Here is a 23,594-nt window from a genome sequence, read left to right as displayed (position 1 = left end):
AAAGATGAAGAGCAACTTAAATGAAACAAATATAACAGAAGTTCCGAGTATAGATAGTGCAACACATTTGCTACAAATTGTCCAAGGAAGACTTTATTAAAAAGATTTAAAAGCTAGATTTTGAAGAAGGAATAGGAATTTGAGAAGTAGAAGGAAAGAACATTCAAAGCGAAGAGAATAGGACTGACACGGTCAGGAGACAGAAAAGTACAAAACACTTTTGTGTGATACTATTTCTTCCCCCTAAACCACCCAGAGTACACTATTGAGTTTAAGATTTTAGGAAGGTGAATTACTAGAGTTAATTCTAAAAAAGGATGAGATTGAAAGGGCATTTAGAATTAGGCTGTAGAAAACTTTGAAAGTTAGGAAAAGTAGCTAGGTATATAATGTAAAAAAAAATAGCATGTATTTTTTTCTTTAATGGTTATATAAAACCAAATCTGTGACAAATACATTGGATAATAAACTAGTTCTGCTTCTTTCTGTGCAAATGTTCTCATCTATGTAATGAGATGACCTATCACTTAACCTATTGAGATGATATAGGCAGGTCTCTGTAAACAAATTATATATATATTTTTTTTTTATTAAATTTTTTTTTTTCAACGTTTTTTATTTATTTTTGGGACAGAGAGAGACAGAGCATGAACGGGGGAGGGGCAGAGAGAGAGGGAGACACAGAATTGGAAACAGGCTCCAGGCTCCGAGCCATCAGCCCAGAGCCTGACGCGGGGCTCGAACTCACGGACCGCGAGATCGTGACCTGGCTGAAGTCGGACGCTTAACCGACTGCGCCACCCAGGCGCCCCTACAACAAATTATATTTTGCAGTAACATCTGTAAGTTTACAAAGTACTTTCATATAATCACATTTTATCCATACAATGATCCTTTTAGATGGGATGATGAACGTAATAAAAATCATCAATAATTATAAAGCGAAGAAGCTACATGGCCTGAGTAGCAACAGGTCTAGGACTAATGAGATAAGAGAAGAAAAACCAATTTAACACTGCAGTAAATGAGGTTGAAAGTAATAAAAAATGTAAAGGACGAGATTAAGGTTTATAAGGTTTCCAACTAAGACTCACGAAAGCGCTCATGGATTGAATGAGGTTGCAATGGTGGTGGTGGTAGTAGCAGTAGTAGCAGGTCAGGGGAGCGAATGGTAATAAGCAATTGAGGTTGAATCCCAAAATTCCAACCTGGACGAATAACAAACTGAAGGGAAATGGAAACAAGAAAATGGAGCAATGGGCAAGGATGGAGAAATTGGTGAGAGGTTTCCTACAGTGCGTTAAGTATAAAGTGACAGTGGGAAATACATGCATGTAGAAAGGCAGGAATAGAAAAAATTTGGGTTCTCACTCCACACAGTTTTAAATTCCTTAAGATCTCCAGGTAATGGAATCTGTAAGTGGAAAAGTGAAAAGAAACATGGGACCACTTACATTTGGAATCAAGAAGAGCAGAAATAGCCAGTAAGAGATGGAAGATACAGTCAAAATAACAGCAATACCAGGGCAATGTGCAATTAGTTTCAAGCACAGAGAAAAAAAAAAGGGAGATATAATAAAAAAAAAAAAAAAGATGGGTGACCATCTTTCAGAATTATGAATGGCATACTCCTTAGACTGAAGACACACACTGAAGTAAAAATATGTCTGAATCTAGACTTATCACCGTGGCACTGCAGAACTGTAATGAAAAAAAAAGGAAACTTCAAGAACAATCTTAAAACAAGACGACTGCCTAAAAATTAATAAAAAGGCAACAGAGGGACATAGGACACTGGATTACAATATGGAAAGTGTTGTGTGAGAAAAGAACTCTCAGCCTGATAATTAACAGACTGGTGAACTCCCAGGAATGAGGGTGCAGTGAAGATTTTGCAGACATTGTCTAATTATCCATTCCCAGATCCTCACTGAAAATAACTTAAAACGGAGGAAAATAAAATCAGAAGGAACAGGGGCGCCTGGGTGGCGCAGTTGGTTAAGCGTCCGACTTCAGCCAGGTCACGATCTCGCGGTCCGTGAGTTCGAGCCCCGCGTCAGGCTCTGGGCTGATGGCTTGGAGCCTGGAGCCTGTTTCTGATTCTGTGTCTCCCTCTCTCTCTCTGCCCCTCCCCTGTTCATGCTCTGTCTCTCTCTGTCCCAAAAATAAAAATTAAAAAAAAAAAAAAAAAAAATCAGAAGGAACAATGGGCAAAAAGCAACAAAGAAAAGGCCAGAGTTTGAGAATTAGAAAATTATTAGTGACCTTGGAAAAGGCTCTTTCATGATAAAGGTATACAAATATTAAGTTAACTAGGAATAAAATGATAATGTATAGCATTTTCACGGTCTACTTTGGATTCCTACTTAAAGTGATTTCACAATGAAAAACAGTATGTACGTGTGTATATGCAAATATATACACACATATACATATGCATGATTTTAATTTTAAAGCTACGATGCAATGATTAATATATAATACATTTAGGTGGTTTAAAATGTATTTAAGCTATATCATAAATATTTCAGAACAAATTTGGAGAGTACATTATATTAAAAGTTTTATTTTATGAGAAATATAGGGAGAAATATATTTTCCTAAATATAAAAATCATGTCATATATTTTATATAAAGATGCTATATGAAAATTTTATAAAACTATAACAAGAATAGAATATAAGATAATAAAATCTTAGTTTTAGAAATACATTTCTTTCTTCTAGGATATGGCATAGGGAATAAACAAAGAACTTAAAAAACAAGGGGAAAAAGTCTAAACAAAGACCTGCAAAAGGATGTTTTATAACTTTTCTGGTTAATACTTGATTATTTCCAAAAGGTCACGTATAATGTTAAGACAAAATATAATTTCAAGTTTCAATTAACCTCCCCCCACAAAATAATGGTTCTTAAGTTAAATTTAACTTTGCTACAGATAACACAAGTTTTATTGAATTACAAGAAAAGAATGGTAAACTCCTAAAATTAAAAACAAACTAAACTTTCACAATTCTTCACAATCACACAATTACATGTATAGATAACATCGTACGTCTCATGCCTATAATCTTATGCCTGAATAAACACTAACAAATACATCAAATTATATAACCCATTATTTTACTGTTTGAACTTATTTTCTCCATTTCTCAATCATGCAGAGAAGGTACAAGCACACTGAAGTTTATAATATGCTTTAAGAAGAGATTCTTTCAATGGTAAAAGTACTTCTACCCTAAATACCTGGTTCTCAACTTTTTAAAAATACTTAAAGTCTCAAATCATCAATTATGCAATATATAGAAATAAAGTGTAACTCCAAGTTTTTGATAATTTCTTCAATTTTAAGGATTCATGGAAAATATTAAGATTCGAACCAAAACTGGAAGGTTTCATGATGATGCAAATATAGAAATTGTTTAAAATTTCTACTTTCTTAATACAGTTATAACATATTAGAAAAACACAAATGGTAACACAAAATTAAGGTCAGCTAAAATAATTGGCTTATAACATTATTAACATTAGCTAAATAAACAACATTTACACACAAGCCAATGAGCATTACACCACAGACTAAAGTTGATTTCTCACTTCAGTTTTCCTTGGTAACCAGAAATGTAAAAAGCTGACTGCAGGGAGATTTTGAAGGTCATTTTAAGAACACAGAAACAAGTTCCATTTCAAAGCTAAAGAAACTTAGCTATAAATCAGTGCAAATAATCATCATGTGAGAGGTTATTCTGGAAGATAAATATCAACTTATCTTTTAAGTATTCTATCTGCCCTTTTCATTATCATTAACACTGTTGGGAATATAATGAAGATCACATTTCTCAAAGAGTAAATATTTTCCTAAAGGCCTAATCTAATAAAAATTATTAGAACACAGGACCTTTGACTCCCTGTAAATTACCATCTACACTAAATTAAATTTGCTGGAATAACTGTCTTTTTTCACACTTAATAAAATTTCTCTTTAAGGGAAAAAAAACCCTAAAATACAACTAAGATCTTAAACAGTATTATTAATAAAAGTTATTAAAACATGACTTTTGAAATAAGGCAATTTAACAACTTTTATCTTATTTATTACAGTATAAACAAAGAATGTCTTAGGTAACACTCTTACAAAGACAAATCAGCTTTTTTAAAAAAGTAACTTACAGTATACTCAATAGTTCCTTTAGGTTTCTGAAAAGACATTCGTCTCCCATCTTTCTTGTCTAAGGTCTTCTTTTGGCCAGTGTCTGAAAAAAAAAATGAGGTAAAATTCCTATTAAATTCATTTTCCAGGGGCGCCTGGGTGGCTCAGTCAGTTGAGTGTCCAACTTCAGCTCAGGTCATGATCTCGCAGTCCATGAGTTTGAGCCCTGCACTGGGCTCTGTGCTGACAGCTCAGAGCCTGGAACCTGCTTCATTCAGATTCTGTGTCTCCTTCTCTCTCTGTACCTCCCCTGCTCACACTTTTGTCTCTCTCTCTCTTTCAAAAATAAATAAACATTAAAAATAAATAAATAAATAAATAAATAAATAAATAAATAAATAAATAAATAAATTCATTTTCCTTTCAGAATAATGTCAAGGACTGCTAACTAGAGCTCAGTGGGCAGTTATCTATTAGACTAACTACTAATACAGCTTGCTCCCTGGGATTCTCTGCTCTAAAGTGCGACCAACTGTCAAAAAAGAAAATGTATTCCTCCTTGCTTGCTTTAGGAGCCGACCAGTATGAGACACTATAATAACTGGAAGTCAATTCAAAACATAAGCAACTGTTAGCAGAAAGGATTATCAAATTTTATTGAAAACTAAATTATGGATTTCTTTCAACCAATCTAACTTAATTACAATAAACTATATTTGAGGATATATTATTATTATTACCAAACCAAGTCTGAAAAATGTAACATTAATCCTCACAGGAGAAAACAGCTCTACTTTTACAACCATAGTTAAAGATGGAGTCTTCTCTACTGAATTAAATTACTAAATTCCTTGTCTACAGACTATAAATTAAGATACCCTTTCATATATAAACACACTGTGCATTTCATTTCGATAAAGTAGTTATTTTTCACTTGCTTATCAAGACACTTCACTTGAACATGTCATTATTACCAAGATTATGGTATCTGTTTCAGTTTAAATTTTGCATTAGTGCTAACCTTCTCATCTATAGTTCATGTAACAACCATTACACTGAAATGATAAAATACCACTGTTACCTAAGTAATTTAAAATGATTTAAAATCAATCTCTAAAGAACAAAAAACTCAAAACTGAAAAAGACAGTGAATGGCAAAATGCTATAATATTCACCATCAACATTCTACAAGATTAAAATGATAGTTTTCAAAGAAAATTAGTTCTACCCAAACCCAAACAATCTAGAAAGTGTCTATTTGTTTTCCCTCTATCCAATCTTAGTTGAATTCTGACCATACTAGAGTTTGTTTATAGGTACCTAAGTAGCTCAGTTGGGCAAATGGTTCTAATAAAGCATTAATAATAAAAACGGTAAGTCTGAATCCCAAAAAAGTGCAGTTTCACAATGCCTGAAAAAGCTCCTAAAACCTTTCTGATGACCTAGGCTAACCCAAGTGTCTTTTATTAATCCCATAGCATATGTATGTCTCCTCCATAGCACCTGGCACAGTTTCAAGTTTCAATCTCTTTTTAATCCCTTCTACTAAATGGTAACCTACAAAATACTGAGCTTTTGTTCCACAATGCCTCTTCAGTGCCTAACAAAGGGCCTTACACGGCAAACCTCCAGTGTGAATGAACTACAACTTAAACTGTACCTTGAACTACCCCAATTCTCATAAAGTCATTAATTTCCCATAAAGAAAAACAGACAAAGAGTTATGGCTCATATATTACACCCCTAGGAGGGAATGGATTTAATATATATATATATATATATATATATATATATATATGCATATTATACATACATACAGTTTGTGAGTTCAAGCCCTGCGTCAGGCTCTGTGCTGACTGCTCAGACCTGGAGCCTGCTTCAGATTCTGTGTCTCCCTCTCTCTCTCTGCCCCTCCCCTGCTTGTGCTCTATCTCTGTCTCTCAAAAATAAACATTAAAAAAATTTTTTTTTAAATAAACATACAAAATTATTTTCAATCTAACTCATAACTAGAGAAATGTAAATTTAACCTACACTGAGATACCATTTCTCACCTATCAGACTGGTTAAAATTCAGAAGCCTGACCACACATTGTAGAAAAAGCAGCATTCTTGTATATTTATGGCAGGAATGTAAAATGAGAGGCTTCTGGGTGGCTCAATTGGTTAAGCGTCTGACTCTTAGGTCTTGGCTCAGGTCATGGTCTTGTGGTTATGAGATGAAGCCCCACATGGGGCTCTGTGCTGATAGTGAAGCCTGCTTGGGATTCTCTTCCTCTCTCTGCCCCTGCTCTGCTCGTGTTCACTTTCCCTCTCAAAATAAATAAAACATCCAATTAAAAAAAAATGAGTGCAAAATGATATAATGCTTATGAAAAAGTGTATTACTTTGCTTATTCTATTTTTTCTCTGCTGAATAACATATTTAAATTTCATTTTTCTTATAACAAAATATTAATCTATCTTAAATGTAAAACTATTTTAAAAGTTTTAAATAGTAATTTCTGCTCTTTAATAAACAGTAGAGGGAGCCAAAAATATTATCTTCATTTTGCCATTTAAACTTCTTAAGCAATGCAAAGTACAATTACAGATTACTTTTAACAAATAATATATATCTATCCTTAATCGATTTTAGGAATAACCATTCATCTACATTTACTTCGCCTAATAGAAGTTTTTCAATTTGTGTTTCATAATATCCCAAGAGTTCATTAAACGTTTAATCACAATGAAGTTTACAATTGCTCTCATTTTCAAGAGTTCACCATGGAGAGCAGTTTAGAACAAGAAAACCAATGTACCAGCTTTCTATAAACTTTAAAACAAATTGAAAGTATCCACTTTAATAATTTAAATTACATATTTTTAATAATTTTTATTACAAACAGTTCTAAATTTTAATAACCAATATTAAAACATTTACTCATAAATATAAGTACCAGAGCACAACGAAACAAACTGATCATTCTCTTCTAACAATACAAAAACACAGTCACATAAGAACAACTGAGACTTGTAAATGATCATAGTTGTTACCTAGCCCAATCTCTTGGCAGGTAACTTCATAATATACTTTTTAAAGACAGTTGCCAGCATAAAAGAATCCAGAGAGGGAGTATGGAAAGAAGAGGTCCTAGTCTTCTTCCTCACAGAAGTTATTACACTTTAGAAATATATACATAGGGGCACCTGGGTAGCTCAGTCAGTTAAGCATCTGACTTCAGCTCAGGTCATGATCTCACGGTTTGTGAGTTCGAACCCCACATCAGGCTCTATCCTGACAGCTCAGAGCCTGGAGCCTGCTTCGGTATTCTGTTTCCCTCTCTCTCTGCCAGCACCACCCCCCCAACCCCCACTTGCACATGGTCTCTCTCTCTCAAAAATAAACATTAAAAAAATTTAAAAATAATATATACATATTTGTGATTTAACAATCAAAATAATAATTAACATTTATCAAGTGCTTAGTATATGCCAGCCATTGTTCTAAGTACTTCATATTTATTACCTTATCTGATTCCTCAACCCTATAAAGTAGGTATCATTTTACAACGAAGAAACTGAGGCACATTATTGGTTATTGCAATTGGGAAAATGTTACTGGCATCTAGTGGGTACAGGCCATATACCCTGCTAAACATTGTGTGCTAAACAATGTATACCCCATTCCCCCTACAACAAAGAATTATCTTCCCAGAATGTCAGCACTATTAAGGTTGAAAAATCTTTCTATATACCCAGCACCTTATATGATGCCTGGCATACAGTAGGTGTTCAATAAAATCCTGATATGTAAATGAATATATAAAACTTTCCCCAAGATAAAATTGTCTTGATAGAGTAAAAAAAGCAAGGGACTTAGATTTTACTCCATCATTACCAGAAGCAGACACATATATGTAATCTAGAATAAACACTCTTCTAAGCTAAATCCTACAAACTTCAATATTTTAATAGTTTGATCCAAAATATTTTATAACTTCTAATTTCTTTTGCTATTTAGAGAATGTGGTTTATTTTGCCAACCTATGACACTTTTCAGTTCTAGAATGTCCATTTTTCTTTTTTATAGTTTGTATCTTTCTACAAAATCCTCAACTAGCTCAAAATTCTCAACACAGCTGTTTTTTCAACACAGCTATTTTAAATCGTAACTACAATTTCCAGAGTTCCTGTGAGTCTGTTTTTATTCACTGTTGTTTCTGAGATCTTGTCATGTGCCTAATTACATTTTGTGTGCTGCATACAGTTTGCAAAATTGCCTATTGACAGAATTTGACACGCAAAAAGCTGTATTTCTCTAGAAAATATTGTTTGCTTCTGTCAAACAACTGAGGATACTGGCAATGCCAGATCGTGTTACTAAAGATGTATGTGTGATGATCTGAAGCTATGCCAATATCCTATAAGAATCTACTAACTTTAGTTTTTCTATACCTAAGGTACAATGTTTTAGGGTCCTAAGCAAGAGTTCACCACCATCCTTGTAGTCGGTTTTGTATTTTATCCTGTTCCCTTATACCCTATGTTGTTAAACGCACCTTTTAATCTCCCTGTGCTATTTCTGGAATCAACACATTCCCCAGGGAAAAAGCAATCCCAAATTGGCCTCTGTCCTCACTCAGGTCCTAATCTAGTCAATATCAGTTTGCTTTCTGATACCCTCAATAAAATTTATTTTGTTTTGGCTCTGCTTTTCAAACTGTTCTCAAACAGGACAGTGTGAATTACCCAGCTTACTATTACCAGATTCAGAAGTCCCAGAAGATTTTTTTTTTTTTAATTTTTTTTTTTTTTAACGTTTATTTATCCTTGAGACAGAGAGAGACAGAGCATGAACGGGGGTGGGGCAGAGAGAGAGGGAGACACAGAATCGGAAGCAGGCTCCAGGCTCTGAGCCATCAGTCCAGAGCCCGACGCGGGGCTCGAACTCACGGACCGTGAGATCGTGACCTGAGCCGAAGTCGGAGACTCAACCGACTGAGCCACCCAGGCGCCCCCCAAAAGATTTTTAAGCAGAGAACTGACAAAGCAGTACTAGAACTTTAAATTAAAGATCATTGGGGCGCCTGGGTGGCGCAGTCGGTTAAGCGTCCGACTTCAGCCAGGTCACGATCTCGCGGTCCGTGAGTTCGAGCCCCGCGTCAGGCTCTGGGCTGATGGCTCGGAGCCTGGAGCCTGTTTCCGATTCTGTGTCTCCCTCTCTCTCTGCCCCTCCCCCGTTCATGCTCTCTCTCTGTCCCAAAAATAAATAAAAAAAAAAAAAACGTTGAAAAAAAAATTAAAAAAAAAAAAATTAAAGATCATTTTGGTAATAATAGGAAAGGCAAACTGGAGGAATAAAACACCTGAAAACCAACAATGAAAATAGCATGAGATCCAGTTTTAAAGTACTAAAATATTCCCATTATAACAGAATACTATAATTTTGATAGTAGCTACTCATAAAATATGTGATAAAATCAAAAATATTGAGCTGGGAGTCAGTATTTTCAAACACAATAATACAGATATTCTAAACTACAAGATATTTGCTGATTACAGCTTTACTAATGATTCCCTCTACAGTGAGGTAATACAGGAAAAAAGAAAAAAAGCCTGTATTTTCAACATTTTACTTCTGATGACTCCTTACCCATAATCAAAACAAAAACAAATTTTAAAAATTCCTCAATTTTTCTTCAATTTTGTGAACATCCTCTTCCAGTTTTCACCCTATCTTTCTGCTTTTCATTGTTGAATTCTTGAAAATAAAAATCTACTTTCACTGTCTTTACTCCATCACCACCTACTGATTGCATAATGCATGACAATGGCTTCTCTCTTCCCAGTTCACTAAACCTCCCTTGGCAAAGGCGAACTTCATGGCACATTTGATAGGCTTGTTCAATTTTATTTGATCTTTTGTTAAGCATTCACAAAATAACTCCTTCTCAATGTTCATCTTTCCCTTTATTTAGTCGTATCTCAAATTCTTATTGGTCTCCTACCTATTAGTTGTTCCCCTTTACTGCTCCCTTTCTCCATCTAGCCAAGGATTTTTTCAGTGATCAGCTTCTAAGTGAAAAGCTCCAATATATAAGAGCTATATACACACAGCCTCGCTATTTAAAGTTGTTTCAAGGACCAAAAGCATTGGCATCACCTGGGAGCTTATGGTGACTATGGAATCTCAGGTGTCACTCCAGAACTACTGATTCACAATTGATCTGAATGCACAATAAATCTGAGAAGCACTGCTAATAGAGTTTTTGAGGATCCAACTGGCAGACTGAATAACCGACAGAAAAAACAGGCTTCCCTACTGGTGACAGTAAGACTAGCAATTTTCAAATCTCTGTCAAACTAACAGAATTGCTTTCTAAAGTAGTAATTGTGAAGGGTGCCTGGGTGGCTCAGTCCTTTGAGCGACTGATCCTTCATTTCTGCTCAGGTCATGATCTTGTGGTTCGTGGGTTGGAGCCCCCCCCCCCCCATCAGGTGTGGAGCCTGATTCTCTCTCTCCCCCTCTTGGGATTCTCTCTCTCCCCCTCTTTCTGCCCTTCCCATGCACACTCGGTCTCTCTCAAAATAAATGGATTTTTTTTTTTTTAAGTAGTCCTTGTGATAGACTGCATTGTTGCTAAGCATCCCATATTCCTCCCTGGGAAGGAATATAAAATCAGTATCCCACTGATGTCTGACATGGCCATGTGACTTGCTTTGCTCACTGAAACATGAACAGAAGTAATGGCTATTCCAGGTAAAGTGTTAAAGTGTTAAGACCGACATTATACATCTTAATTCTCTATTTCCTTTATGTCAAGACCAGGGCTGTTCCATATAGTGGCTGCTCTACCAACATGGATCCTAGAGGAAAGATGTAATTCCCAAGAGTATTACACAACACATAAGCATACACAAATCTGATTATTCCCTTTCTGCTCCTGATTAAATTATAGTGCTTGGAAAATAAGAATTCATTCATAAAAAGCAAATCACCTAGTAGGGGGAAAAACATTCTAGCTTAAGACTTCTTTATGGAAACACTATTCATTGCCAGAAAACTTAAGTTATGCCAACTATATCAAAATAAAAACTTTAAGAATGAGGAGGGCACAATAAAAGGACTAGTGGAGAGTACTGAACAATGTTTTAAAAATGTAACTGAAAAACTCATTGTGAATGTTACAAGTATGGAAAATGTAAAAATAATATAATGAGTAAATATTAGGAGGTGAGGAAAAATATGGGAGATGAAACTGCTAATATCATCTAAAAGGATTAAGTATATTCCAACTAGGGGTGTCTGGGTGGGTCAGTGGGTTAAGAGTCTAACTCTCGACTTCGGCTCAGGTTCATGGGTTCCATCAGGTTCTGTGCTGATTGCATGGAGCCTACCTGGGATATTTTCTCTCTCTCTCTCTCTCTCTCTCCCTGCCTTCTCCTGCTCCCACACTCTGTCTCTCAAGACAAACTTTTTTTTTTTTTTTAACAAGTAGATCCTGCCTAAAACTGAATTTAGAATAATACCAATGTCTTATTAACAATTTGTAAAAATACGCTTAACTTTAGACACACCTTTTAGGAAATACTTTCTTAGGACAAACCAATGATGCCTTTCAGTTACTCCTTCCTTCTAACCATCATTCTGTATGTACATATACACAGAATAGATCTTGACAGTAATGCCTACCCTGATATCAGTTATGTCTCTGGATGGCTAGATAGGAAGTGGCTTTTAAACTTTAACCTTTACAGTATATGACTACTTCATAGTTAGTATACATGATTTTACTAAAAAAGGAACGTGTTATGAAAGACTGGAAGCAAATATACTAAGATCTATCTTCAGCATTTCTCTTTCAAGCATATGAGTGTGTCTTCTTTTCAGGAACTTTTCATTGTCACCTCAAATTTCCGAAGGTCTCAATCTCATCCAGATGTTGGCATACAATTTAAACATGAATCTCTTTTCTGAACCTGAATTATAAAACAGGTACATGTCCAAAGTGCTTGTGAAGAAAACAGACAAAAACAAAAACAAAAAACTCATCAAGGCTCAGTAATTTGATTGAGAAACAGGATTGAGGAAAATGGTTTTTAATCCTATCTACACATTAGAATCACCTGGGAAACTTAAAACTAGTTCAAGTCCCAACCTTACAAATTTTGATTTATGATCTAGTCTTTGATTATTGTCCAATCATAGAGATCTCATGCTAAAAGTGGAGCCTTACCATCAGAATTTTAAAAAATCTACTAAGGGCATTCTAATGTGTAGTCAGGATTGAGTCCCATTGCTCTAAGAAGAGTGCTTCCCAGTGAATCTTTCTGCAATGATAGAAATAGTTTATATCTGCATTACCCAGTCTGGTAGCCACCAGCCTTGAGGCTTTGAAGTGCTGAAAATGTGGGAAGTGGGGCTGAACACTAAATTTTTAATTTCACTTAATTTAAACTACAATAGCCCCATGTGCCTGACTGCTACCATAATGGGCAATGCAGATATAGAATCTAGAATCCAAATTCCTCAATTCAGTTCCCCACTAGTCACATTTCAAGTTCTCAATAGCTACATTTGCCTAGTGGCTACCATAACAGATAACACAAATACCAAGTATTTCCATCGCTACAGAAAGTTCTCTTGAGCAGCACTGCTCTAGAAAATCTAAAATCTAGAGTCTTCACTATGTAAAAATCTGTAGTTTATAATCTAGCACTTACTCCTGAGTTAAGATATACTATCTGGTAACTGCATATTTGGTTTAACTGCATTGGCCCTGTCAGAACTGCTTTTATTTACTTGCATTTTGTTGTTATACCACTGAATCACACTAAAGGATGGTGTTAAAAAGTAGCTTTTTGAAATCAGAAGCTCTATTTACTGTAAAGATGGTAAGGACACTTTTTGATATATTAGAGTTCCATGAGATTCTTTGTCATTCTATCAGGAATAGTGATATTCCTGCAATGAATGGAATTTCCAGCAATGATGGAAATGTTCTATACTTATGTTATCCATTTTAGTAGCCACTAACAAATGTGACTATTGAGCACTCAAATGTGACTAGTAAGGAACTGCACTCAGGAAGATTCTAGATTCTGTTATTGCATTATCCAATATGATAGCAGTTAGGCACATGTGGCTATTTTAAATTAAGTGAAATTAGAAATTTAGTTTGTGTTTCTCCTTCCTATCTTAGCAACAGTTTTATCTTTATCTTAGGGACACTAATTTATGTCTGATCACATTTCCCTTTTTCACTGAATGTTAGAAAAAGGCAAATTTTTGGCCTTTCTCTAACACATGAATTCAACCTTAAAACATGCCCCTTTCTGGTACAATAAAATTTATCAAGAGTCTCTTAATGTAAGTTTGTTGGTGACCATGAAGAGAGTCTTTATAAGCAAAAAAAACTACTTAATTAATAACACAGTACTTTACTTTTTAATTCATGTTTGATTTACTGAAGTACAAATATAAAAATCTAGTTTTCCTTTAAGTCTTCGTCTATAAAATGCATTTTATTTGAGAATCTAGTAACTTTTAACACACTTTCCAGGTGCTTTTGATAGCTGATCAACTCCAAGAGAAAACAAACTCAATAATCCTATTATAAACTTGGGTAATTAAATATTCTCACATCCATAAACTGCATGTATAAATTTACTATATTCTATTTTAAACACTTTAATTGCCTCTAACAAGTAAACCTTCTAAGAGCTGTAGGTAAATACATTAGAATAAAGTTCTAAATATAATTCACATTAAGCTCTAAATATTCTCATGGTTTCTAAATTTAGCCAAATACTTGCGCCTCTCAATTTATAAAACAATTACACAAATACTCACTTTAAATAGTATTTACAAAACTAATTTATATTCACTTTAATAAGGCCTAATTCTCTGAAACACAATATTCTGAAGACCAAGTACAATGATTATTCCTAAACTTAATAAAAAATACTAAAACTAAACATTTAATAAATTTTATCATTCCTATATTTACTTCTAACCTTATCACGGATAGAAGATCCCTTAAGGAAAATAGCAATTCTGTAAGTGTGGTCCTCAGAACAGCAGCACCAGCATTACTTGGTAAAGTGTTAGAAATGCGAATTATGGGGCCCAACCCACAAGCACTACTACTACATCAGATGTTCTGGGGAAGGGGCCCCTCATTTTTGTTTTACCAAGATTTTCAGGTGATTCTGACACACACTAAAGTCTGAGAATCATTGCTTTACTATAGCCGCAAATATTCAGAGGCAGTTTTGTCCTGAAACAGGTAATACAAGACTTCCAGTGATCCTGTGAAATGAGCAGCAATTCTAAAATAGGGAAATCTACCTCATACTTAAGAAGGAAACAATATTATGAGCTCAAACTTCCCATCAGTTACCATCAGAGCAGGTTGAGATTGTGTATCAAGGTGAGGTTCTTCTCTCTCCCACAGTTCCCACCTTAAGAAATGAGACTAAGTACAGACATCTAGGGTCACCCTCTTCCACTGACCAACACTGTGAGTTTTATTTTGTTTTTTAAATAGTCACTGCAACAAGTGGCCCTCCAAATCTTTTAGAGGCACTTGGTCTTTTACGGCTTCAAGATAAACTATTATCTAACTCTTATAGATAATCTGCATCTGCAATTTCCAACCTAAGACATATCTGTTTTCTAACATCTTCATTGGATTTTGCTTTTTCAACTCATTTAAATATCTATCGTAAAGAAGCTTCAATGACAATCCATCCTAGCCTTTAACTAATTTAACTTGTCTTAATTTAACATCATGCATGATAGAGCTCTACGTTCTTCTCACATTTTTTTTCCCCCTGAGAGAGCTATAACTCTTAGAAATATACTCAAAGATAACATTCAAATGGATTCTAGAGTCTCCATCCCTTACTTCTCTGTCTGGCTGCGTTTTTCATCAGGAAAATAGGATAGCAGTACCTACCTAGCTTGCAGACTTGTTATTGTTAGGATTAAATAAAATATTCGTTAGTGACCGCCCCAATGTTCTTGGCAGTTTTATGCTTGTTGCTGTTTCCTCCTAAAATATAAGCGTTTTAACTGCTAAAAAATGAAAATAAAATTTAAACAGGACTGAGATGTATTTAAAGTATACTGTCACCAAATGGGAAAAGTTGACATAGCAGGGTAGTTTCTGGTAATAACTGTATCACAATAAACTGAGACTTAAACTTGATAAATCTTATTTACACTTATTTATAACCATATGATCTAGTAAAGTGAATACTTTCAAAGGCTGCATAGTATAGGCTTATGGTCATGCTCCCAAACAAGAGCAATACTCCAGGTCCAAAAATTTTTCTTGAATCAAGTCATAATTGACTCTTCAGGTAAAAACAAGAATTGCAACATGTTTCTTTCTAACTGTTATTAACTATAGCAGTGGTGTGATAAGCTCCTTAATGTGTCTAAACCAGATTATGGTTTTCTTGGAGGCAACTATATAATGTTGGGAGTTAGAAAACACTAAAAGCTAGTAAGAGCAAAGGCAGCCACCTAGGAAAGGAGTAAAGGCATCAGTAACACTAACAGTCCAGTAAGTGGTTTGTTTACAGAAAACAGTAAAATCAAGAACTTTCAACCAAAATTTTATCTAGTTCATCCTTAATATGTCAACAGGAAAGCTATTTTACCAACATAGCTGATTTTATCAACTGAACACGAAATGGGGCAAGATCACTAACAACAAACGGGGTCCCGAAGTACATCCAATCTACAAGGGGTCTATACAAGAAATACTGCTATAGTACATAGGAGACTTTAAAGAACTGAACGAAGGGTGAGAGACAAAAGGAACCTTAGGCAGCTGTTATAAAAATCTGAAATAAAGGCAATCACAAACAGTAAGGGCAAAAGAAATCCTTTAGACTGACACTCATTCTGACACACACACACACACACACACACACACACACACAAACCCACAGAAAATAAAACAACACCCTATATCTGAACTTCATTGGGAGTAGGCAGCTGCAAAAAAAGAGAGTTCTCATTTTAACCAAGGCTAAGCAGAAACTAATAAAGCACAACCTATTTTTTTTTTTTTTACCTGTATATACATGTGTTTCCTCTCAAAAGGAGTCAATCTAGGGAACTAAACTTACTCTATAAATGATGTTCAAATTATTCCTGGGGCACTTATTTCTTGAACCACCTTCAGAGCCCCGTAGGCATAACTTCATAGATCCACAATGTTTTTATACCCAAATGCTATTTTCTAGCTTTACCACCAGTCATTTTCACTAGTTGTGTTCTAAATGAAAAAGAGCTCTGAAATTGAGAACCTTGAGAGTCATCTCATCAGCTTCATTTACAAACAAGAAAATATAGGCCCAAAGAGATTCAGTAAAATTTACAAATTCTTTCAGCAAGTTAATGACAGGCATACCTGCCCACCTAACTGTGGTCATAACTGGGACATCACAAGGCCTCTCCAACTTGTGTCAGAGATCTGGGGGCACCATAAATATTAAACAATGTGCCATGAGTTGATAAGGCAGCTTCAATACAAGAGGAATTTTGAAACTGTAGCTCTGAAGGAGAGTGTCAGCTATAGCAGTCTGCTCAATAAATGTTTTCCAATGAATGAATCGGATATATATGTTTAGGCTCATTAAAAATACCTATCCTATTCCTTCCTGCTTAAGTTCCACCACATAGTTCTGAATTCTCCATCCATCTAGAGGTTGGTCACATTATCAACTGTTTTCAACTAGGCAACTAAAGGCTCATTTTCAAACATTTTAAAATTTCAGTCCTCATCCTTGGTCCCACCTTTAGAATTCTGCATCTGGTTAACACTCTTCAAAGCACAAATAAAGTAGCCCCTTCTGCGTTTTCTAATTCCATAAACAGGAATTCTAAAGATAGGTTATGTAAAGTGAGAAAAAAAAATATTTAAAGGGGCCATGCTAAAATTAAAATTTTAATATTCAAGTTTCTTCCAAGCTTCTCTTACACACCTATGCCCACAGATCGATAGATGTGTCCACCTTTTCACTGCTTTAAAACGAACAGCAGAATGTGGAGTGTGGACAGATTTTATACTGAGTTCCTCTGTCCACTCTAAACTCTCGAGTGTTCCTAAATTTACTCTCCTAACAGCAAAGTGCCTATTAAAACAACTAACAAAAACAAAATACAAATAACTAGGAGAGGCCTGCCACTTATTTATTAACTTAGAGGAGGCCAATGACACTGGGGCAAGTTAACCATACGCAATACCTCTGCAGGGAGCGCTTTTTAAAATTCCATAAGGCATCAATATTGTGCCTCCGTGACCTTTTTTTTTTTTTTTTGAAAGAACGGCACGAAGCCATTATGACGAAAGAAAACTAACCTAAGAGCGGGTACAAGTGGTCACCGGGAAGAAAAAGTTTCTAAGTTCTGCCATCTCAAGACAACAAGCACGCAGCCTTTCAAAGTACAGGACACAAAAATCAACTTAGGTTCCGGTGTCAATTGAGCGTTTTCTCTTCCAAAGCTATTAGAAGTGCCGAAGTGAATCCTAACAGTTGACAAATATCAAATAAAAACACTGACCCAAACCAAAACCAAGCCAGGCACGGCGTTCTTAGCCATCTCAAAGACGAAAAACACCGGCAGGGTAATTGGTGCCGTAGTCCCCTCCCAGCGGGAGGGCAAGAAGGATGGCTCGTACCCTCCAAACGCTTGGCGGGGTAAGCACAGCCGAGTCAGGTGAAGAAAGCAGGAAGAGCAGAGCAGGAAAGGCTACGACGCACACAGCAAGTCTTCCGTCCCCGGAGCGGGGCGAGTCCTTCCCTCCTCGCCCCCTCCCTGCCTCCCGCCCGGGCACACCTGCCAACGCCCGGCCGCGCGACCCCCGCCCGCTCAGTTCGCGTCCGGCGCCAGCCCGGGCCGCGCACGCCCACCCCGAGCCCTGACCGCCGTCCCCACCCTCAGCCCCCAGCCCGGGTCGGCCGCGCGGGAGGCGAAGGAAGGCTAGGCTCACCGGGTCCCTCCGGGCTGGACGGCGCCGGGGGCCGGTGGGGCGGGGACCCGCACCCGGGGTCCCCCTGGGCGGGCTCCCTCAGGTAATCCTCGAAGCGCACCTGCCGGGCTTCGCCGCCACCGCCGAAGCCCCACAGGCGGTTGGCCGTGCCCCGCAGAAGGCGCCCGCTCTTCCCCGTGAAAGTGGTCAGGTAGTCCATGCCGCCGCGGGGCAGGGGCCGAGGAGGCCGGCGGTTTCTGCGGCGGCGGCAGCCACTGGGTGCGCGCCTGCCCGCCCCTGCGACCCGACCCGGGGGCGGTGGCTCCGCGCGCCTCACAGGAGGCGGGGAGGGGGAGGGGGCTGCCCCAGCTTGGCCTGGGGGCGGACCATCAGGAAACTACGCATCGGGGGGAGCAGAAGCTCACAAAAGTTTTGAAAAGTTTTTCTTGTGGCTTCCAAACGCCAAGTCAGGTAGATCTTAACTTGTGAAGTAAGTGCATTCTCACGGGAACAGACGCAGGGACGAAAAGCCCGCAGCTTTTAAGCAAGCCAGACCGGTTCTATCTGCTCCTCCACCCCCCCGCCGTTCGGCCCCAATGGAGTAGGCCTGCCCCGCCCTGCCCCGCCCCGCCCCGTCCGGACTCGACCGGACTTTCAGGATGGCTAGGGAAAGGGGAGGAGGGTGAGCCTTAGGGCCCTAGGGCTGAGCTGGGGATAGAAACGGTCAAAATGGCCCAGGGGAGTCTTTGCTGAAGTTGCACAGTTTGGGAACGTAGGAGGGCCATGTTAAAAAGTTTGCGGGGGGGGGGGGGGGGGTGTAAAGAGGAGGGAAACAATTCACTTGAAACTTTTGCAGCTTGTAATTGGTGGGGGGACGGGGTGGGGGTAGACAGGAAGGAGGGAAGGTTAATTTTAACATAAAATTTCAGTCATAGTTAAAATAAAACCAACCTAGAGAAAATGCTTCTTAGGAAGCATTATGAGACCATATTCGTAGAATAAGGCATTAATAGTCACGTGTTAAGTTCGTTGTAGCATTTTGAACTGATGCTAGTTTGACATTCCATGAATTTGGTCCTTTAAAGCAAGGTAATTAAGGGCTTCAGTGTGCAACCTTATCCTCCTTTAGGCAAAGAAGGAGCAATGACTTTTGACACATTTACTACTCGATTTTGTTTCCTGTGGGATCTGGTTATTCTCTTCCGTTCACATCTGTTTATATCACTTCTAGTTTTTCTCACGCATTAAATAAACCCTCTTTTTTGGAATTACCAAGTTATTCATATCTGTGAAGAAACGTTTTGACTTACTTAGGGGTTGAAGAGTTGATCATAGCAAATAAGAGTCCAGAAAATCTTTAAGGAATTTAAGCTTTTTGCCAAACCATAAAGATGATCCTCTCCTCCCTTTTTCTAATTGATCTTTTTCCCACCATCACCATTTTCAGATTAAATTCTTACAGGAAAAACTTCACCATTCTAACAACAGTATCACCTTTATACCTGGTTAAAAATACAGAATGTTTGGGCTGTACCCGCCGAGGGTAATTCAGTGTTTGTGAGAAAGGACCCAGGAATCTGCATATCCAGCAATCATTCACGTGTTCAGAGGTGCTGCTTGGGAAAGCACTGCCTTCTGGACCTCCTATGGGACCCATGTGGTGGAATGGTTAAGTGGCTCCTAGTTTTTCCGAGATTTCCATTTGATAAGGAAGCATTACCACCCTTAGCACCATTTGTAAAATCTCACAGAGGCTCAGTAAGCTTAAAAATTGTATTGGAATGACCTAAGTCAGAACCTAATTCTGATGAACTAAACTGAAATTCTTCTTCTAAGATACGTTTTACATCTTGAGATTTACCATTTAGTTGGTGATAATCATATCCAAAATAGTGTTTGAGTATTTTACACTTGATTAAATCTGCACTTCTACATCCAACCTTAGCAGGAACCTGTACTCTACTAGATCAAATACAGGTGTACAGGCAGTTAACCCATGAATTTTTTCTGCTTCTGTTTCATGGAAACCTAGAACTGCAGGAGAAAAAAATGTATAGCCTTGATGGGCTTTACAAATTTTAATTTAAACACAACTAAGCCCTAATGTCTCCAAAATCCTTTTATGCATATAGTCTATCAGCTTTTTTATTCTTCACATTTGTTGTCTGAACCATCATTATTCCCCTGAAGTTACTAAATTCATCATTACAAAATGTTACTGTGCCTTCTGTATGTAAAATCATAGGCCACCCAATATGAATACTCTCACTTTTCTTCCTTTTTTCTCTTCCATCTACAACAAGCTCATCTCCATTATTTTGCTTCAGAAGGAAGGAAGTCATTACTCCTGTACATGCTGTTCCTTCTCCAAATTAACTCTTGATCTTAGTCTGGTTTATGTTGTCTATGACTTGCCAGCCTTATTACTTCTCTCTTGTATTATTTTCTCTCTCCACTCTGGTTTCTTCCCCTTTATCCCACCAGGATCACCCACATAAATCCTTTCCATCCTTAAAAAAAAAAAGTCTCTTTATACCATGCTTGCCTCATCCAGAAACCTTTGCCTCATTTAAAAATACCTTTATTGACGTATGATTTACAAACCATATAATTCACCTGTTAAAAGTATACGATTCAATGGATGCTGTATAGTTTCACGGTTGTTAAACCATCACCAAAATCTAATTTATCAACATTTCTATCACCCCCCAAAAAGAAACCTCTTACCTATTTGCAGTCACTCCCCATTCCCACCCCCAGGAGTTGATGACCACTAATCTACTATCTGTCTTTATGGATTTGCCTTTTATAGAGCTCATACATATGGAATTATATAATATCTGGTGTTTGGTGTCTGACTTCTTTCACTTAGCATAATGTTTCTGAGACTTATACATGTTATAGCAAATATTAGTATTTCATTCCTTTCTATTGCAAATAATATTCCATTGATGGATATATCAAATTTTATTTATCCATAAACTGATGAGCATTTGGATTATTCTCAGTTTTGGGCTATTATGTATAATGTTGCTATAAACATCTATGTGCAAATTTTTTTATGGATATATGTTTCATTTCCCTATATACACAATACTGTAAGCTTAAGTTCTATAACATGATGATTTGATACAAGTATATATTGGAAAATGATCACCATTTTCCTCCATCAATGCACACAATTCTTTTTTATTTTTAGTGGTGAAAACATTGAAGATTTATTCTCTTAGTAATACTCAAGCATATAATACACTATTGTTAACTATAGTCATCATGCTGTACATTGGATCCTCAGAACTTACTCATCTTAAAATTGGAAGTTTGTACCATCTGAACACCATCTCACCATTAACTCCAACCCCCATCTCCCCATCCCCTTGCGACCACTATTCTACTCTTTCTAAGAGTTCACCTGTTTTCAATTCTACATGTGAGATCATACAGTATTTGTCTTTCTTTGACTTCCGTTTCACTTAACATAGTGCCCTCAAGATCCATCCATGTTGTTGCAAATGACAGGATTTCCTTTTTAAATGACTAATATTCCTCTGTGTGTGTGTGTGTGTGTGTGTATCACATTTTCTTTATCCATTCATCCAATGATGGACATTTAGGTTTTTTCCATGTCCTGGCTATTGTGCCTAATGCTGCCCGTGAACATGTGAGTGCAGATACCTCTTCAAGATGGTGATTTCATTTCCTTCAGATGCATACCCAGACATGAAATTGCTGGATCATATGATAGTTCTAGCTTTATTTTTTTGAGGAACCTACATACTGTTTTCCACAGTAGCTGTACTAATTTATATTCCTACCAGTAGTGCACATTTCCCTTTTGTCCAACAGCCTTGCCAACACTTCGTATCTCTTATTGTTTTGACCATAGTCATTTTCACTGTTGTGAGGTGTTATCTCACTGTGCTTTTGATTTGCATTTTTCTGATGATTACTGATATTACACATCTTTTTGTGTACCTGTTGGCCACTTGTATGTCTTCTTTAGAAAAATGTCTGGTCAGGTGTTTGCCTGTTTTAGCATTGGATTGTTTGATTTTTTGCTCTTGATTTTTATGACTCCCTTATATATTTGGATATTAACCCCTTATCAGATAAATGGTTTGCAAAGGTTTTCTCCCATTCCTTAGGTTGGGTTTTCATTTTATTTATGGTTTCTTTAGCTGTGCAGAAGCTTCTTAGTTTGATACCCTACTGGTTTATTTTTGCTTTTGTTGCACGCACTTTTGGTATCATATCCAAAAACATCATTGCTAAGACCAATGTCAAGGAGCTTTGTTCCTGTTCCCCCCACCCCACCCCGTCCCAGGAGTTTTACAGTTTTAGGTTTTACGTTTGCATCATTAATCCATTTCTAGTCATTTTTTGTGTCTGACTTAAGGTAGGGATCCAATTTCATTCTTTTGCATATGAATATCCAGTTTTCCCAACACCATTTACTAAGGAGACTGTCCTTCATTCATTGAGTATTCTTGGCTCCCTTATCAAATATTAGTGTATGGGTGGTTTATTTCTGGGCTCTTGATTTTTTTAAAGTTTATTTATTTTGAGAGAGAGCGAGTGAGTGGGAGAGGGACAGGGAGAGAGGGAGAGAGGGAATCCCAGATAGGGTTGATGGTGTCAGCACAGAGCCCTGTGTGGGGCCCGACATGGGGCTCGAATCTACCAATCAAACCATGAGATCATGACCTGAGCCAAAATCAAGAGTCGGACTCTTAACTGACTATGCCACCCAGGTGCCCCCTGGGCCCTTGATTCTGTTCTGTTGATCTATGTGTCTGTTTTAATGGCAGTACTATACTGTTCTGATTACTATAGGTTTGTATATAGTTTAAAATCAGGAAGTATGATGTGTCCAGTTTTCTTCTTCTTTCTCAGGATTGGCTATTTGGGGTCCTTGCAATTCCATATGAATTTTAGGATTGTTTGTTTTATATGAAAAATGCCACTGGACTTTAATAGGGATTGTATTGAAAATTAGAACACTTTAGGTGGTAAAGGAATTTTAACAATATCATTCTAATACATGAACACAGAATACCTTTCCATTTAATTGGATCTTCAATTTCTTTCCTCAATGTCTTATAGTTTTCAGAGTTGAGATCTTTCACCTTTTTGGTAAATTTATTGCTAAGTATTTTATGGTTTTTGATGCTGTTATAAATGGGATCATTTGCTTTATTTCTTTTTCAGATAGTTCATGGTTAGTCTATGTGAATGGAACTGCTTTTCTATGTTGATTTGTATCCTGCAACTTTATGAAATTTATTAGTACTAACAGTGTCTTCATGGAGTCTTTAAGATTTTCTCTATATAAGATCATGTCATCTGCAAATAGAGACAATTTTATTTCTTTCATATTTGATTGCCTTTTATTTCTTTGTTTTGCCTAAATGCTCTGGCTAGAACTTCCAGGACTATGTTGAAAGGAGTGGTGAGAGTAGGCACCCTTG

General features: G+C 37.0%; 1 protein-coding gene across 12 annotated transcripts in view; it reads right to left on the bottom strand.

Moving 5' to 3' along the window:
• OXR1 (oxidation resistance 1) overlaps positions 1–23,594 on the bottom strand; it is a 445,487-nt gene that overhangs the window by 56,763 nt on the left and 365,130 nt on the right. For 7 of the 12 annotated variants that reach the window (XM_058698819.1, XM_058698817.1, XM_058698822.1 and 4 more), the window contains one exon: positions 4,171–4,253. In XM_058698819.1, the coding sequence (XP_058554802.1) occupies positions 4,171–4,253 (83 nt within the window). Of the gene's footprint in view, positions 1–4,170; positions 4,254–10,143; positions 10,196–17,835; positions 17,960–18,147; positions 18,462–23,594 lie in introns of those variants that run through there. The other 5 variants (XM_058698820.1, XM_058698823.1, XM_058698829.1 and 2 more) reach the window with 5 other exon arrangements.

Source organism: Neofelis nebulosa, chromosome 14, assembly GCF_028018385.1.
Source record: "Neofelis nebulosa isolate mNeoNeb1 chromosome 14, mNeoNeb1.pri, whole genome shotgun sequence".
In the NCBI taxonomy this organism is placed as follows: domain Eukaryota; kingdom Metazoa; phylum Chordata; class Mammalia; order Carnivora; family Felidae; genus Neofelis; species Neofelis nebulosa.
The sequence above is the reverse complement of the archived record's forward strand: the minus strand, read 5'-3'. Positions and strand labels throughout refer to the sequence as shown.